Below are 17478 nucleotides of genomic sequence, written 5' to 3' on the forward strand. Positions count from 1 at the left end.
AAATAGCTTCTGAGGCAGAGTTTGACAAAAAACATCTCTAAAATAGATAGTAAAACAGAAGGAGATAGATGATTTAGTAGACAGAATACTGGACCTGGAGTCAGGAAAACCTGAGTTCAAATCCAGCCTCAGACACTTAATTAACTATGTAACCCTGGGCAAGTTACTTAACCTCTGTTTACCTTAATTTACTAGGGAAGGAAATAGCAAACCCACTTCAGCACCTTTGCCAAGAAAACCCTGTGAGTATTATGGTTAATGGGATCATGATGTATTGGACACAACTGAATGAACAACAAATCTCTAAAATATTATTTAATTGTTAGACTAACCCAAGAATTTGGGTTGGTAGTCAACATTGAGAAAAAAGTCATTTGGTATACATACAAAAAGGAAATTATGCAATATGTCAAAGAAATTTAAGTGTAAAAAATTAAACTCAGAAACATTTGGTATCTAAGTTACCATCACACTTCCTGTTTTGGATCTCCATGGAAACAATGCATTATTTGATCCCAGTGAGTCAGATACTCCAAGAATTCTTCAGCCAGAAATGTGGTCATCTGCTGTGACCAACTACCCAGCCATGGGAGAAAGCTATCAGATGGGGAATTTCCCTGGGTAGCAATTCATTGCTAGGACTCTGCTATAGAAAAAATTTCAGATTACACTCTACTTTAAGGACAAATTCCGTTAAAGTTTCTTCTCTTCTTTATAAAAAGGGAGCATGGAAAAAGTGCTGCATTTGCACTCAACTTGTGACTCGTATCATCTACTATCTGTGTAACTGTAGGCAAGTCCTGAACCTCTGATCTTCAATTTCTTATCTATAAAATGAAGAGATTGCTATGAATGACTTCTAGGTTTCCTTCCAGGTCTAGGTTCATGTTCCTATGAAAATTTTTACCAATTACTTCTTAGCAATATGATTAAGAAAAGAAAAGAGCACATTGAATGCAAGAAAGAGCCAACTCTGTATATACTTGGGAGATAGTGAAGTGACTTTGTAAGACCAAGCAACAATCTGTTCACTTACCCCTATACATATTCCCTAAATGTTGTTTTTCCCTTTCATTTTGTAACTGAGTGAAGGACAGAACATGTGCAAAAGTGCCCTTGTGGATTCTAGCCAACCATATGAGCTAGTTAAGTACGTAGTCTTTGGTGATAATGAAATCTCTGAAGGCTTAGGGGGGTTGATGTCTTAAGATGGTGAGGCAATCCCTCACTGAGAAGAGCTCATAAGAGTAGACTATTTAAAAAGTAGTTAATCTATTCTGGGGACTTTCTTCTTCCTTGTACTCTTAGCATGGTAAATATCTGTACCCAAGGGCCACTGTTCTGCCTCAACAAAAATGCTGAATTGCCAAGTAAATGGCAGCTAAAGCATATGTCTTGTCTAGGTGAGCTTGAATCTAGGTTTTTGGCTGCAACTTCTGTGTTTCTTTGAGTTGTCTTAGGTGACTAAATGCCAATCTTGAAATAATCATCAACAAAAAGTAAAAGGAAAGCCAAGGTGTTTAATATATTTTTTATATACAGAGAATATATACCTGCCCTATCTGATTTACATTATATAATGTATTTCTATTTCTTTTTCCATGCTCCCTTTCTATAAAGAAGAGAAGAAACTTTAACGGAATTTGTCCTTAAAGTAGAATGTAATCTGAAATTTTTTTCTGTAGCAGAGTCCTAGAAATGAATTGCTGCCCAAGGAAATTCCCCATCTGAAAGCTTTCTCCCATGGTTGGGTAGTTGGTCACAGCAGATGACCACATCTATTTCTCACCTTTAAAAGAGATCCTATAGGACCTGTATGTGCAAGAGTGTTTGTGGCAGCCCTCTTTGTGGTGGCCAGAAACTGGAAACTGAGTGGATGCCCATCAATTGGAGAATGGCTGAGTAAAATGTGGTATATGAATGATATGGAATATTACTGTTCTGTAAAAAATGATCAGCAGGATGATTTCAGAAAGGCCTGGAGACACTTACACAAACTCATGCTGAGTGAAATGAGCAGGACCAGGAGATCATTATATACTTCAACAACAATACTATATGATGATCAATTCTGATGGATGTGGCCCTCTCTTCAACAATGTGATGAACCAAATCAATTCCATTTGTTCAATAATGAATAGAACCAGCTACACCCAGTGAAAGAGCTCTGGGAAATGAGGGAACCACTACATAGCATTCCCTCTCTGTTTTTGTCCGCCTGCATTTTTGACTTCCTTCACAGGTTAACTGTACACTATTTCAAAGTCCAATGCTTCTTTTGCAGCAAAATAACCATATGGATATGTACACATATATTGTATTTAACATATATTTTAACATATTTAACATGTATTGGTTTACCTGCCATCTGGGGGAGGGGGTGAGGGAAGGAGGGGAGAAATTGGAACAGAAGGTTTTGCAAGGGTCAATGCTGAAAAATTACCCATGCATATATCTTGTAAATAAAAAGCTATTTAAAAAAAAAAAAGAGAGATCCCAGACATGAGCCAAAACTTGAGCTTTAAGCAATTTCCCCCAAAGGTACTGGGATTGGGGGGAGGAGGAAGGAGATGAAGGTGGTAAAGGATATCTGAAAAGAAGTTTGACCTTCTTCTAGAAGCCAAGTCTCTTCAGAACTGAAATTAGACAGAAACATGTGTGTGGTTCCAGACCAGAGGGGCCCGTAGAGGAGCATGTACTTCAATGCTAGTGACTAGCAGTTATTTTACTAGAATTTAATAGTCATCATATCACTTGTGGCCTGCAGACAATTTCATGTGGCTCTTTTTTCCATTGAGGCTAGTATTTAAATGCTTACTGCTGAACAGCAGAGTTTACCATCACTATGATAAAAATATGCACATTTGGTCAATTTTAGAGTTCTTTTAGAGTTTAGAGTCCTGTTAACAATGAAATGTATAATGCTCATTGAATGTGCCTTTGACTCTGCAGATAAAGAAAAAAAATCGTATTTAGTTGAACAATTCCTTATTATTCCATTTGTGAGAACTGTGGTATATTAGGGAGGGGAAAGTAAAGGTGATTCAGAAGAGTTTAAGCAATAACAACAACAACAAAAATGATTTGATTTGTAGGCAATCTTTTGAAAATGAAGAAAATCTTAGCATCAATTTTTCCACTTGCAATTCAAGACTCTATTGATAAAAATGAATACATAGTTCCAGCTAGAGCTGAAATATATGTAATGATCTGTCCTAGTGACCTTGAAAGAGTTAATTTAGCTCTATCAGTCCAGGAAGTTACTCTCCTGGAATGACTTAGGAGAGATGCCAGCATCAACAACACTGGATGCAATAAACAATATGAACATCAACATGGCCCCTACCTTTGAACTGAGAATTCTACATCTCCTCCAGGAGGAGAAACACCAGTCTTGGAATTGGGAAAAGAACATTCCTATCCTAAACTAACATATGTAGAAGTAAAGTTTTCATTCCCTTTGTGAACTATGAAGTAAAAACAAATACCATAATAGATATGAAAATAGCTTTCAAGTTTGTAAAACATTTTTCATATAGTGACTTTTTTCCGAACAGTTCTCTTGTTGCATAGGGAGAATTGGATTCGGAAGGTATAAATAACCCGGGAAGAAAAACAAAAATGCAGATAGTTCACATTCGTTTCGGTGGGTACTGCTTCTTGTCCTATCCCCCACACTCCACAACTGGCCAGACACATATACAAAGTTATTTGTCTTCCAGTTAGTATATTGAATGATAAATGTTGAGTAAGAATCCAATTAGTCAAATACTTTTTTCCTTGAATGTTATTTGAAGTGAATAAAAAAGAACAAACTAAACAGGAGTGGTATCCCATTTCTTTTTCAGGGAACTTGAAACCATCCTTCTTCCTTTTGGCTTTTCATACTTAAACATGACATCTCATATATCAGTTATGTAAGAAAAATTGCAGGGCAGCTAGTTGGTATTGTGGATAGAGTACCAACCATGAAGCCAGGAAGACCTGAGTTCAAATATGGCCTCAGTCACTTAATATTTCCTGGCTGTGTGACTCTGGGCATGTCACTTAACCCCAATTGCCTCAGGGGAAAAGAAAGCTGCTTTAAGGAAAGCTCATACCATAATTTAAAATACTCAATGAATGTTTCTAGAGAAAAGGAATGTTTTAAAAGTATAATCCATTACAATCAGAGACATATACAATTTTAAAGCCAGAAAAGGCCTTAAGGATCACTTGAATTAGGATTCATGGATCTTATCACTGGCCAAGTGCCTTCTAGTTGTGTGAGTGATACTGGGTGAAAAGTACTTGTTCTCACTAGGATATCTTCATCTTCAAATAAGAAGACTAGGCTTGATCATTTCTAAAATTCCTTTTAGGTCTAGTAGTTTGACTCTAGGATTTTACATATGAAAAAGGTGAAGATTAGGGTAAATTATCCAAAGTTACACAGCATTAACTTTTTATTTTTATTTTGAAGAGACTTTTTAGTAGCTATGGCAATGAACTTTAGACTAAAGTCTTCATTTCCTATAATACACAACAGCTGAATTTTGTTTTGGTTCTTAACCTGCTTTCCTAATAATAAGATAAACTAATATTATGACGGTGAGGTTTGCAAAGCTTCTAAAAACACTGATCTGAACTGAAAAGTTAAGTTTTTAAAATCATGTTTCATTATTTGATAGTCACATCTTTTATAATGAGATAACTGATAAGAATATGATTCTAAAAAGAAATTCCTTCAAGAACCTGTTTTAGGAAGTAGAGATTAGGGTGAGATAAACAGCTCCCACTTATATATAAATCATTGTTCTAGTCCTTAAAATAGTTCAATTTTCAGAAAGTAGGTTAATCGCCACTTGCTCAACATATATTTTTAAAGACTTATTTGTTCCACCTTCAGACTGTTAACAACTGCATCAGAGAAAATTCTGCTGCAGCTGTCACCTCCCCATATGCAGGTGACCCTGAAGAGCTAAACTCTGTACTACAAGGGAAAACTTCAGGTAGGATCATGGGAACATCTGTTCTCCATCACAGCTCAGGATGAAGATTCATCACCAATTTGGCTGAAATCCAAACAGTGGAGTTTATACTGTATCTTATAAACAAGAAAGGAAGCAATGGTGATTCTACATGGAGTCAGACAACAATCATTTATCAACGACTTACAGTGTGCCAGGCACTGTGCCAAGTCCAGGAAATACTCAAGGAGTTCAACTCATGAAATAATTTGCTTCACAAATTTTCTCTTTACAAGCATCAAAAAGGTAAATTCTAATCCAACATATATGGATCCTAAGTATTCACTCATTTTTTAGATTCATCAACAAAGGACCCCAAATAATCTTCACTAAAAAGAATAAAGAGAAACCAAAAAGCAATATGACAACAAATCACGCCACAAACTTGGATCCAGAGAAGTAGACAATTCACTCAAGAGCTCTATTACAAAACTGCCTTCACAGTAGGAATACCAGGAGTTGTTTATCAACAATGCTGACATTTGGAAGTTTAGTTTAGTTACAACTCTCTTTTCTTCTGTACTATGAAAATTTGTGAAATGGCTTAGAGGTAATATAGTTCAAAACCAAATTTTAGAGCTAAGAAAAGAAAAAGAAAAGTGACTTGAACTAATTATTAGATACTTGCTGAATGGCAGAAAGACTAGAATCCAGGATTTCTGAGTCCCAGTTCAGTGCCCTGATTTATATCGACATTTCTGATCTGTAGTTGTTCTGTAGAATAAAGCCAATGCTGCCAATCTGTTTAGGTGCCCTTCACAACAACAGAGGTGAGGAATCTCAGAATATAACCCTACTCTCAAGGGAAGACAATCACACAGGGTAATAATCCATCATGCCTTATAAACTTTTCAGGGGCTCAAGTACCATAGTTAGAATCTCTAGAACATAGGACTATACTACCCACAACACTCCAGAAACCCTAGATCAATCCAAAAAGATTCAGAAATTTACCTGTCATCTTTGTTTATCTGGTCTCCAAATCCTACAGTATCAACGATGGTCAGTTTCAGACGGACATTGCTCTCCTGAAGCTCGTAACTCCTGGCTTTTAACCGGACTCCTGGCTCATTGTGAGTAGCTGGGTCACTTTCAAACTTGGTGTTGAATAATGTATCCATTAAGGTTGACTTACCAATGCCCGTCTCACCTGCACACATAAACAAAATAGAATCAGATCTCAAATACCTCATTAACTTTGCATTTACCCTAATTTATTAGATTCTTCCTTGGACACTCATGTTTCTTTCAGGTGGGTTGCTGAATCTAGGATCTTAAACAGTAAAGATGACTCTTTAGCTCTGGAGGAATTCTGAGTATTTATCAAGTAGTCTTTGAAGAATATGTACACTTTATCACATTCAAAATCATAGGATTGCAGTATTTAGAGCTGGAAGGTGGGGCTTGGAGAATTACCCTTCATTTTCTAGATAAATAATTCAAGTTCTGGCTAAATGTCAGACACATTAACCTCCATTTTCTTTGACTTCGAATTTTACTTCACTCCTCTATGCACTACTATAAAATACTATGTTTCTGTCACTTAAAAAAAATGTGGACCATCATATTTAAATAAACATTTTCTGACACTGCCTACTGTTATAAAGTGTAATGACATTTTTTAAAACTATTAAAATATATGCAGTCTTATAAAGGTGAATATTAATTCAATTGAAAAAGTAAGTGTTTAGAAATATTTATGAAAGAAATCAGGGTGTTTTACACCAGGGGCCTCCCTGTATCAGTTGTATAATTCAATAAACTGAGAATTACTTTCATATATTAAAATACAATAAAATGTTATTTAAAAATGTAAAAATTGGGAATGGAATCAAGATGGCAGAGTATAGGCAGCAATCAGATAAATTCTCCCAACACTGCCCTCCAAATATCTTCAAAAAACTCCTCAAATCAATTCTGGAGCAACAGGACTAACAAAAGGTCAGAGTGAGACATTTTTCCATCATAAGACAAACTTAGGAGGTTGGCAGAGGAGATCAGTGAGAGCAGGATGTGGGCCTGCCCAGGGCACAGCAGCAGCCCCAGCAGCAGGTCTTGGAGATGGTCACAACAACAGTGACAGCAGCACCGGTGGCTTTACGAGCTCTCACCTTGAGATAATGGAGGGAGTAGGTGGGGAAGAAGGGTAGATAACTGGTCAAAAAAGAAGGAACCTTTAGTAGTACTGGGTAAAGCTGGTGCTGATGGGCAATTCTACTGCCCATGCAGTTATGGGTCTCAGTTCCAGGGCAGTGAGTAGAATAAGCAAGGCAACTTCAGGAGAACAAGGGCCCTAGTTACAGTTTCAGGACCAAGAGAAGTACCAGTACTTTCATCTGTAAGAAAGCAAGGCCCTTCCTGGTTAAAGACCAGAGTACAGACCAAGACAGCAAGGACCACATCTCTTCTTGGATCACACCACCTTGGAAGCACCAAAAACTTGTAGGCCCTTAGAACTAATTCTGAAAATACCAGTACAGAAAATGTCTAAAGCTTGAAACAGGACTTCTCCACCCTCAGGATAGCAGAGCCCAACTTTAATGTGAAGTTCAGTCAAGCAATGGGCTGGAAAAATAAGCAAATAACAACAAAAAAAGAATTGACCATAAAAAGCTAAAGAAAACAATAATGTGAAAACAGCTATGAGCAAAGCTCAGAGAAATAGGCCAATTTGACCCAAGCCCAATCAGAATTCCTGGAAGAGTTAGGTAAGAGCAGGTAAGTAATGCAGTGAAGAAAGTGTTGGGTCTGGAATAGAAAGAAATCCAACTTGAGACACTTACTAGCTGTATTACTAAAATGAGCTGGAGGAGGAAATGGCAACACGCTACTTATTTTTGCCAAAAAAAACCCCAAAAGGGATTGTAAAAAGTCATAAAGAAGAAAATGACAAACAACAACAAAGAGTGGTAGAGAGAAAAAGTGAGAAAAGATATGAGAATGATCAAAAAAAAATTATGAAAAGGGAAATAACAGTAAAGAGGCATCAAAAAATACTGAAGAAAATAACAGCTTAAAAAACAGAATTGGTCTGATGGTTTAAAAAAATACTAAAAAATCCACTGAAGAGAAGAACTCCTTAACAACAGAAAAAGAAAATAGAAAAGGAAATATAAACGCTCACTAAAGAAAATAATTTCTTAAAAATTAGAATTAAATAGAAACTAAGAAACAACAATAACAACAAAACAAGGGCAAAAAAATGGGCAAGGGAATAGAAAATGTGAAATATCTTGTCAGAAAAAATTATCTGACATGGAAAATGGATCAAAGAGAAATAATTTTAAGTTAAGAATTATTGGACAATCTGAAAGTCATAGTTAAAATAAAAAAGAACCTAAACAATCGTATTTCAAGAAATTATAAAGGCAAACTTCCTTAATCTTAGGTCCAGAGTTAAAATAAAAATCGACAAAATCTATTAATCATCTCTTAAAAGAGATCCCAAAATGAAAACTCCCAGGAATGTTATAGCCAAATTCCAGAACTTCCAGGTCAAGGAGAAAATAGTATAAACAGCTAGAAAGAAACAATTCAAATATAATGGAATCTTATGATTTAGCAGCTTCCACATTAAAGGAATAAAGGATTTTTGAATATGATATTTCAGAAGGCAAAAGAGTTAGAATTACTCTCAATTAGAATTACAATCAAGAATCACTTATCTGGCAAAAATGAATATAATCTTTCAGGGGAAAATGGATATTTAATGAAATAAAGGATTTTTAAGCTTTCTTCATTAAAAGACCAGAGCTGAATGAAAATTTGACATTTAAACACAATATTCAAGAGAAACATGAAAAAGGTAAATATGAAGGTGTAAGCATAAGAGACGCAATAAAGTTAAACTGTTTACATTCTTATATGGGCAGATAATACATGTAAATACTAAGAACTTTTATCATCCTTATAACAGTTAGAAGGTGTCTACATAAAGAAAGGGCCTAAGTATGAGTCGTAGGCAATTCTTGAAGTTCATTATCACTGCAATTGGTTCAAAGATAGAAGAACACACACACACACACCCTCAGCTGGGTAAAGAAGCCTATCTTAGTAGGAAATAGGAAGATATAAAATAATCAGTAGCATCTATTTAAAACCAACAGTAAGCATCATATGTAATGGGGACAAACTACAACCATTCCCAATAAGATCAGGAGTGAAACAAGGTTGCCCACTATCACTGTTACTATTTAATATTATATTAGAAATGCTAGCTTTGGCAATAAGAGTTGAGAAAGAGATTAAAGGAATAAGAATAGGCAATGAGGAAACCAAATTATCACTCTTTGCTGATGATATGATGGTATACTTAGAGAACCCCAGAGACTCTACTAAAAAGTTATTAGAAACAATCCACACCTTCAGCAAAGTTGCAGGGCATAAAATAAACCCATATAAGTCATCAGCATTCTTATATATCACTAACAAAACCCAACAGCTAGAGTTACAAAAAGAAATTCCATTTAAAGTAACTACTGATTGTATAAAATATTTAGGAATCTATCTGCCAAGGGAAAATCAGAAACTTTATGAGCAAAACTACAAAACACTTTCCACACAAATTAAGTCTGATCTAACCAACTGGAAAAATATTAAATGCTCTTGGATTGGGCGAGCAAATATAATAAAGATGACAATACTACCTAAATTAATCTATTTATTTAGCGCTATACCAATCAGACTCCCAAAAAACTACTTTGATGAACTAGAAAAAATAACAACAAAATTCATATGGAAAAACAAAAGGTCAAGAATTTCAAGGGAATTAATGAAAAAAAAAAATCAAATGAAGGTGGCCTAGCTGTACCAGATCTAAAATTATATTATAAAGCAGCAGTTATTAAAACCATCTGGTATTGGCTAAGAAATAGACTAGTTGATCAACGGAATAGGTTAGGTTCAAAGGACAAAACAGCCAATAACTTTAATAATCAAGTGTTTGACAAACCCAAAGACACCAGTTTCTGGGATAAGAATGCACTATTTGACAAAAATTGCTAGGAAAAATGGAAATTAGTATGGCAGAAACTAGGCATTGACCCACACTTAACACCGTACACCAAGATAAGGTCAAAATGGGTTCATCACCTAGGCATAAAGAATGAGATTATAAATAAATTGGAAGAGCATAGGATAGTTTACCTCTCAGACCTGTGGAAGAGGGAGGAATTTATGACCAAAGAAGAACTAGAGATCACTATTGACCACAAAATAGAAAATTTTGACTATATCAAATTGAAAAGTTTTTGTACAAATAAAACAAATGCAAACAAGATTAGAAGGGAAACAATAAACTGGGAAAACATTTTTACAATCAAAGGTTCCGATAAAGGCCTCATTTCCAAAATATATAGAGAATTGACTCTAATTTATAAGAAATCAAACCATTCTCCAATTGATAAATGGTCAAAGGATATGAACAGACAATTCTCAGACGAAGAAATTGAAACTATTTATAGATATATGAAAATATGCTCCAAATCATTATTAATCAGAGAAATGCAAATTAAGACAACTCTGAGATACCACTACACACCTGTCAGATTGGCTAGAGTGACAGGGAAAGATAATGTGGAATGTTGGAGGGGATGTGGGAAAACAGAGACACTGATACATTGTTGGTGGAATTGTGAACACATCCAGCCATTCTGGAGAGCAATTTGGAACTATGCTCAAAAAGTTATCAAACTTGCATACCCTTTGATCCAGCAGTGTTTCTACTGGGCTTCTACCCCAAAGAGATACTAAAGAAGGGAAAGGGACCTGTATGTGCCAAAATGTTTGTGGCAGCCCTATTTGTAGGGGCCAGAAGCTGGAAAATGAATGGATGCCCATCAATTGGAGAATGGTTGAGTAAATTGTGGTATATGAATGTGATGGAATATTATTGTTCTGTAAGGAATGACCAGCAGGATGAATACAGAGAGGACTGGCGAGACTTACATGAACTGATGCTGTGTGAAATGAGCAGAACCAGGAGATCATTATATACCTCAACAATGATACTGTTTGAGGATGTATTCTGATGGAAGTGGATCTCTTCGATAAAGAGAGCTAATTCAGTTTCAATTGATCAAGGATGGACAGAAGCAGCTACACCCAAAGAAAGAACACTGGGAGATGAATATAAACTGCTTGCATTCTTGTTTTTCTTCACGGATTATTTATACCTTCTGAATTCAATTCTCCCTATGCAATAAGAAAACTGTTCGGTTCTGCACATGTATATTGTATCCAGGAAATATTGTAACCTATTCAACATGTAAAAGGATTGCTTGCCATCTGGGGGAGGGGGTGGAGGGAGGGAGGGGAAAAATCGGAACAGAAGTGAATGAAAGGGATAATGTTGTAAAAAATTACCCTGGCATGAGTTCTATCAAAAGTTATTTAAAAAAAAAAAAGGAAATAGGAAGATAAAAGGTTAAGAGATACAGTAATGGGGAGGAAGATGATAAAAGGGAGAGTAGATTAAGCATGGTAGTGATCAAAAGCAAAACGGGCTTTTTGAAGAGAGTCAGGATAAAAACAGGGAACGATAAACACAAGAAAATTAGATGGAAGAAAATTATCATAATTCTGAGTGTGATGAGCTCACTCAAAAAATGGAAGTGGAGAGCAGAATATATAAGAAATCAGAATCCATCAATATGTTGTTGACAAAAAATACCCTTGAAACAGAAAGATGCATGTAGAATTAAAATAAAGGTCTGGGACAGACTCTATTCAGGCTTTAGCTTAAGTAAAAAAGACAGGAGTAAGAACTGATAGACAAAGCAAAAGGAAAAAGAGCTAATTAAAAGAAATAATCAAGGAAACTACATTTTGTTAAGAGACACAAAAAATCAGGGCTTCTTAAACTTTTTCCATGAGTGACCCCTTTTTGCCCAAAGTATATAGGTATTCAACTCCAGGCATATAGGTATTTAAAATATGCATACAAATCAAACATTTACTGATAATAAGCCATAATTTTGTGATGCCCCACTTTCAATTGTGTGACTAGTAAAAGAAAAAAAATTTTTTAGCAAGTCTCTCTGGTAAAGGTTTCATTTCTCAAATATATAGGAAACTGGGTCAAATTTATAAAAATAAGATGCATTTCCCAGTTGATAAGTGGTGAAGGGATATGAATAGATCAGTTTCAAAAGAAGAAATCAAAATCTATCCAAAATCATTTTAAAATGTTCTCTCTTAAAGCAAAATTATTGTTTTGAAATGCCATTTCACACCTATTAGAAATGATAAATGCTGGAGAGGAGGGCAAGTAGATAGTTACACTGATAAACCATGGATGGAATTAATGAATTGGTCCCACCATTTTGAAGAATAATTTGGAACTATGCCCAAAGGGCTATATCCTTTAGTACAGCAATACCACTATTACGTCTGTGCCCTAAAGAGATCAAAGAAAAAGATATTGAGAGTATGCTCATCAATTGAGGAATGGCTAAATAAGTTGTTATATATGATTATGATGAATACTATTGTTTAATAAGAATGATGAGAGGCAACTAGGTGGTGAAGTAGAGAGAGCACCAGCCCTGAAGTTAAGAGGACCCGAGTTCAAATCTGACCTTAGACACTTAACACTTCCTAGCTGTATGACCCTGGGCAAGTCACTTAACTCCAATTGCCTCAGCAAAAAAAAAAAAAAGAAAGAAAGAAAGAAAGAAAAGAAAAGAAATGACGAGAACACAATGATCCAGGTTTATTCCAAATAGATTTAGGATAGAAAATGCCATCCACAGAGAGAACTATGGAGAATGTGGACTGAAATATAAATATGGATTAGAGGAGACTATTTTAACTTTTTTGAGGGAGATTTGTTTTTTCTTGTGATTTTTCCCTTTTGTTCTGATTTTTCTTTCACAACATGACTAATGTGGAAATATGTTTTAAATGACTGTATATAGATAATCTATATCAGATTGCTTGCTGTTTAGGGAAGGAGGAGGTAAGGAGAAAAAAATTAGAAACAAAATTTTACAAAAATGAATGTTAAAAACTATCTTTACATGTAATTGGAAAAATAATATACTATTAAATATTAACTTAAAAAAAGAAATGATGAGACTTCTTGCCTTGTAGTCCTGTGTTATAGCCACCAAGTCACCTAGCTGATGAGATCATCTCTAAGATCCTTTTAAAAATCTAAACTCATGATCCTAAACTTTTAGAATATAATGTCTCTATCACTCATTATGGAATAATCATAGAAAATGTGTACTATCGTGTATAATTATTATTTAACTTTGTCCTGTTCCTTCCCAATGAGACTGGGAGCTCCCTGAGAGAAGTAACTATATCTTCTAGTTCTTTTCCATTACCTAGTGTACCTGCTAAGCAGTCAATAGTTATGTATTTAATTCAACATCTATCCATCCAGCTAAAAGTAATAAAACTAAGACAAAGCATTCTCAAAAAAAGAAGAAAAAAAAGAAATGATGAAGTAGTCAGTTTCAGGAAAAACAACAACATGGAAAGACCTATACAAAGACCCAATGCTAAGTGAGGTGAAAAGATCTAGGAGGAAAATCACCATGCATAGTATTAGCAATATTGTAATGATATTCAATGATGAAAAACTTGTCTACTCTGGTCAAGACAACAATCCAAGCAATGTGAAGTGACTAATGATGCAAAAATGTCATCTATCCCTAGAACTGACGAACTGAGTGCAAACTGAAGTGTAATTTTCTCATTTTCTTTTTTGTGGTATGGTTAATATGGAAATGTCTTCACAATTTCACATATATCATTGATATCATTTTGCTTCTCAGGGTTAGGGTTAGTGAGATAGGGAAGTGAGGGAATGGAGGGAGAGAATTTGTAACTCAATTTTAAAAGAAAAACTGTTAAAAATAAATAAATCTATGTTTTTAAAGCAAGTAAACCTCATTCTTAGTTTTAGGGCTGGCTATAACCTGCTTTCCTCAGTAGGACATAGTTTTTGCCTTACATACTTTTACACGAGGATAGAAAAACAAATCACAAATGGAAAAAAGGACCCTATTTCAAGAAGCTTACATAGTTTACCATCAATAGAGCATATACTTTGAGTTGTTCTCCCCCTACTCTTTTACCCAAACTTCTGACAACCAATATGTCAGAATGTGTATTTGTATAAGGTTGCTGCTAGAGACGGTAATGGTAATAGGAGTAATAATAACAATAACAACTAGATTTTATGTAGACTTTAAATTTTGTGAAATGTTTTATAAATGTTCTTTCTTTCTCACAATAACCCCAGAAGATATTATGATGCCAATTTTATGCATGAGGAAACCAAGACAGGTTACGTGACTTGTCTAGACTCACACAGTAAGTATCTAAGGCTGGACTTGAATTCAGGTTTTCCAGACTCTAGGCCCAGAGCTTTGGTACTTAGGGTGCTGAATATAGCAATGAAGAAGAATAGATATCTATTTCCCTGTGCTGAGCACAACCCAAGGCATGCAATGAGTGCTTAATGTTTGTTGCTTTTCCTTGTTCAATTTCATTGTTGAGTCTTCTGGTCTATGTAGGAAAAGTTTGAACCTACAACCTTTGCCTCATTAATTGAACTAAAAACAATTTAATATAGCAGGAATTTATTAAGAATCACCTGTATGCAAGAGAAGTGATATAATTGGCATAGTGGAGAGAGAGCTAGCCTTGATGACAGCAAATGAAAATTCTACCTCTGACACATACTGACTGTTTTTATTTAACTTCTCAATGCTGTAGGCACATTTCCAGGACTATAAATTGTAAAGAAGGCGCCACCTTAACTTAAAACAGAGTTTCTTCATATTCAAATTCTCTTATACCAATGAAATCACAGATCTGATCCCTATCTCTATGCCACCTATACACAAATCACAGTAAATGATTATGTGGTGTCTTGCTCCAACACAAAGAACCAAATAATTGTGAATTAAGGGCAATAGATGAAGAGCATAAGGAAATCTTCAAAAAGCATCCCAGAGATTTCTGGAGGCTTTTCCTCTTCTACAAGAACAAGGACACTGATGAATAAGAAAAAAATGTCATGCAGTCCAATAAGGAAACAAAAATCCTAAGCATGTTAATAAAATGAACCCTGGAAACTGCCTAAACAGACTGTTCTTTTGAGGCAAACACATGTCAATGTAGCTCTTCAGGAAATTCTAGTGGGAATGAATAAGTGGTACAATTATTTTAAGGGGATGACAAAATTTATGGCAAAATGGTATCAGACTGGCTTAAGAATGTATTTCACAAAGTGAAAAAATCCTCCAAATGATTAGAATGCCCACGCCACTCATTGTTTTCCAATTTCAGTAATCTAAAGTGAAATCGAAGTAAGGTTTCTAATTAGACAGCTGACATCATTTGCCAATAAAATTTTATCAGAACACATCAAGTCATAAAGATCTTAGGCTGTTATACCAATAAATTTGGATAGTCCTTTTAGTGACTTAGATCACATGAAAACAATCTAGTCACATCCATTTGATTTTTTCCCATGTGTTCTTATATGCTCTCCAGAAGAGAAACAGAGGAAAATCTTAACATACAGGGACCTCCAGTTCTATTGATATCATTAGGATACCCATAGCTTCTGGGTTACATGTTGGTTGCACCTCATTTTTTGACAGGATTAGTCTGTGATTTGTTCCATTATGCTGTTTTTCTCCAATGGAAATAGTAGCAATTGCTGCTGCCAAAACCCTACAATCCTGCCCTCTTCCCTTTCTCTTAAATCCTGTCACTCCAAACACATAATAGGTGATAGATAGAAACAAACTAGCAATGATGACAACTCCATTATGTCAATAATTCTGTCTAACATAACTGACTTCTAACATAACATGGCCTTCATCTTTGCCTAAGAAGTGTAGGGACTAAATTCATCTTCTCATTTCATGAAGGAATTACTTTGTAAAGCAGTTCCTATGTGAAAAATATCTGAATCAAAGAATATCAAATTTTAAAAGGCAAGATAACTTTTTTCAAATGTGAAGAACACAGAAGCATAGCCATTGCATTAAAATGTAAATGGAGAACAAAGAGCAATCTGGGCACTGCTTACTGATATGTAAGTAAATAGCTGGATAGGAAAAAACCACTTGGATTGAGTTTCCCTCCCAATTTCCAAACTACTTGTACTCTGTTTCCATCATCTGCATCATTAAATTAGATATAATACCACACTGGTTAAAAGAAAACAGTACAGAGCAGCAGTTTTTAGTGGCAGCTGGTGTGGGTGTAGTAGAAAGTGCTGTTATGATCCTGAACAAGTCACTTAACCCATTTGCCTCAATTTATTCAACCATTTTAAAATGGAGATAATAATAGCATCTACCCACAGAGATATTGTGAGGATCAAATGAGACAATATTTGTAATAATGCCTAGCACAGTATTTGGCACATAGTAAGTTACATAAATGTTTATTCCCTTCTCTTCCCCCTTAGAGTAACAATTTATATAAAGAAACTCTTTATCTTTGCTATTCTGTCAAGTATATATCATTTATTCAATTCAAACACAGCTGATTAAACTTTGCGATGTTAGTAAATGGAAGTTTAAGAGAACAACTAGACCACAGGACCTACATTTCCCACTTCCTGTTAGTAAAAGGAAATCACACTGGAAAGAAGGTTTGCAAACCTGGTTCTTTTCCAGGGGCCTTTATTACATAGATTCTAAGAAGTAAACCCGTTTACCATATTATTAATTATCCATGTCCATATATGTCCACATAATTCACCTGCAATTCTGCTAAACATAAGATGGTGCTGGGTGGGTGGGGGAACTAAACTAATAAAACCAGCTACTTAGAAAGACAAAATTCCCCAATTATTCAAACTCATATGGTTTTCTAAGCAGACTTCAATTACATGAATGACTCTCTTCATTTTTTCCAATGTCCTACTTTTCTATATTTTCTCCTAACCCCAGACAGACAACTGAAATGTTTTATGAAATATAAAAACAATTTTAGAAAATCTGATAAAGGAAGATATTTCTATTTTCAAAAACTCCTTTCTCTTGCGTCAAATTAAAGGATGGCTATGGCAAATGAACTTTGTAAAGGCTCAGAAGGGAGTTCAGACAAGCAGAATGGTTTTGAAAATAATGAGGAGAATTTACTATGTACTTTTAAAGAAAAGTAGCATGAAATAGATTCCTGGTTTCATATAGAATCCTCTTTTTTTATGTTCTGTTGGAACAGCATGGAAATAAATTTTGGGGGTGCTTAAGTTCAGAATAAAAAATTTTAAGAAAGACTTAACTTGATCAAATGTTTCTTGTTATGACCATAGGACAAAAGTCAATGCACAAGGAATCAAAGTCTAAGGAATCAGGAACCCTTCTTCAGACCAGTGCCCTAACAAAACAGATTGAGAAGCCAGGAAACTGTGCCCAGCTGAATCAATACTGGATCTCTGCTGAATATCAGTTTCATATCATGACTAAGTAAATTTCCTTTCATTGTGTTA

General features: G+C 35.1%; 1 protein-coding gene across 7 annotated transcripts in view; it reads right to left on the minus strand.

Moving 5' to 3' along the window:
• The window catches only part of SEPTIN11 (septin 11), a 130828-nt gene that overhangs the window by 38539 nt on the left and 74811 nt on the right, over positions 1–17478 (minus strand). For all 7 annotated transcript variants that reach the window (XM_051964376.1, XM_051964374.1, XM_051964372.1 and 4 more), the window contains exon 3: positions 5964–6159. In XM_051964376.1, the coding sequence (XP_051820336.1) occupies positions 5964–6159 (196 nt within the window). The remainder of the gene's footprint in view (positions 1–5963; positions 6160–17478) is intronic.

Source organism: Antechinus flavipes, chromosome 6 (genome assembly GCF_016432865.1).
Source record: "Antechinus flavipes isolate AdamAnt ecotype Samford, QLD, Australia chromosome 6, AdamAnt_v2, whole genome shotgun sequence".
Lineage (NCBI taxonomy): Eukaryota > Metazoa > Chordata > Mammalia > Dasyuromorphia > Dasyuridae > Antechinus > Antechinus flavipes.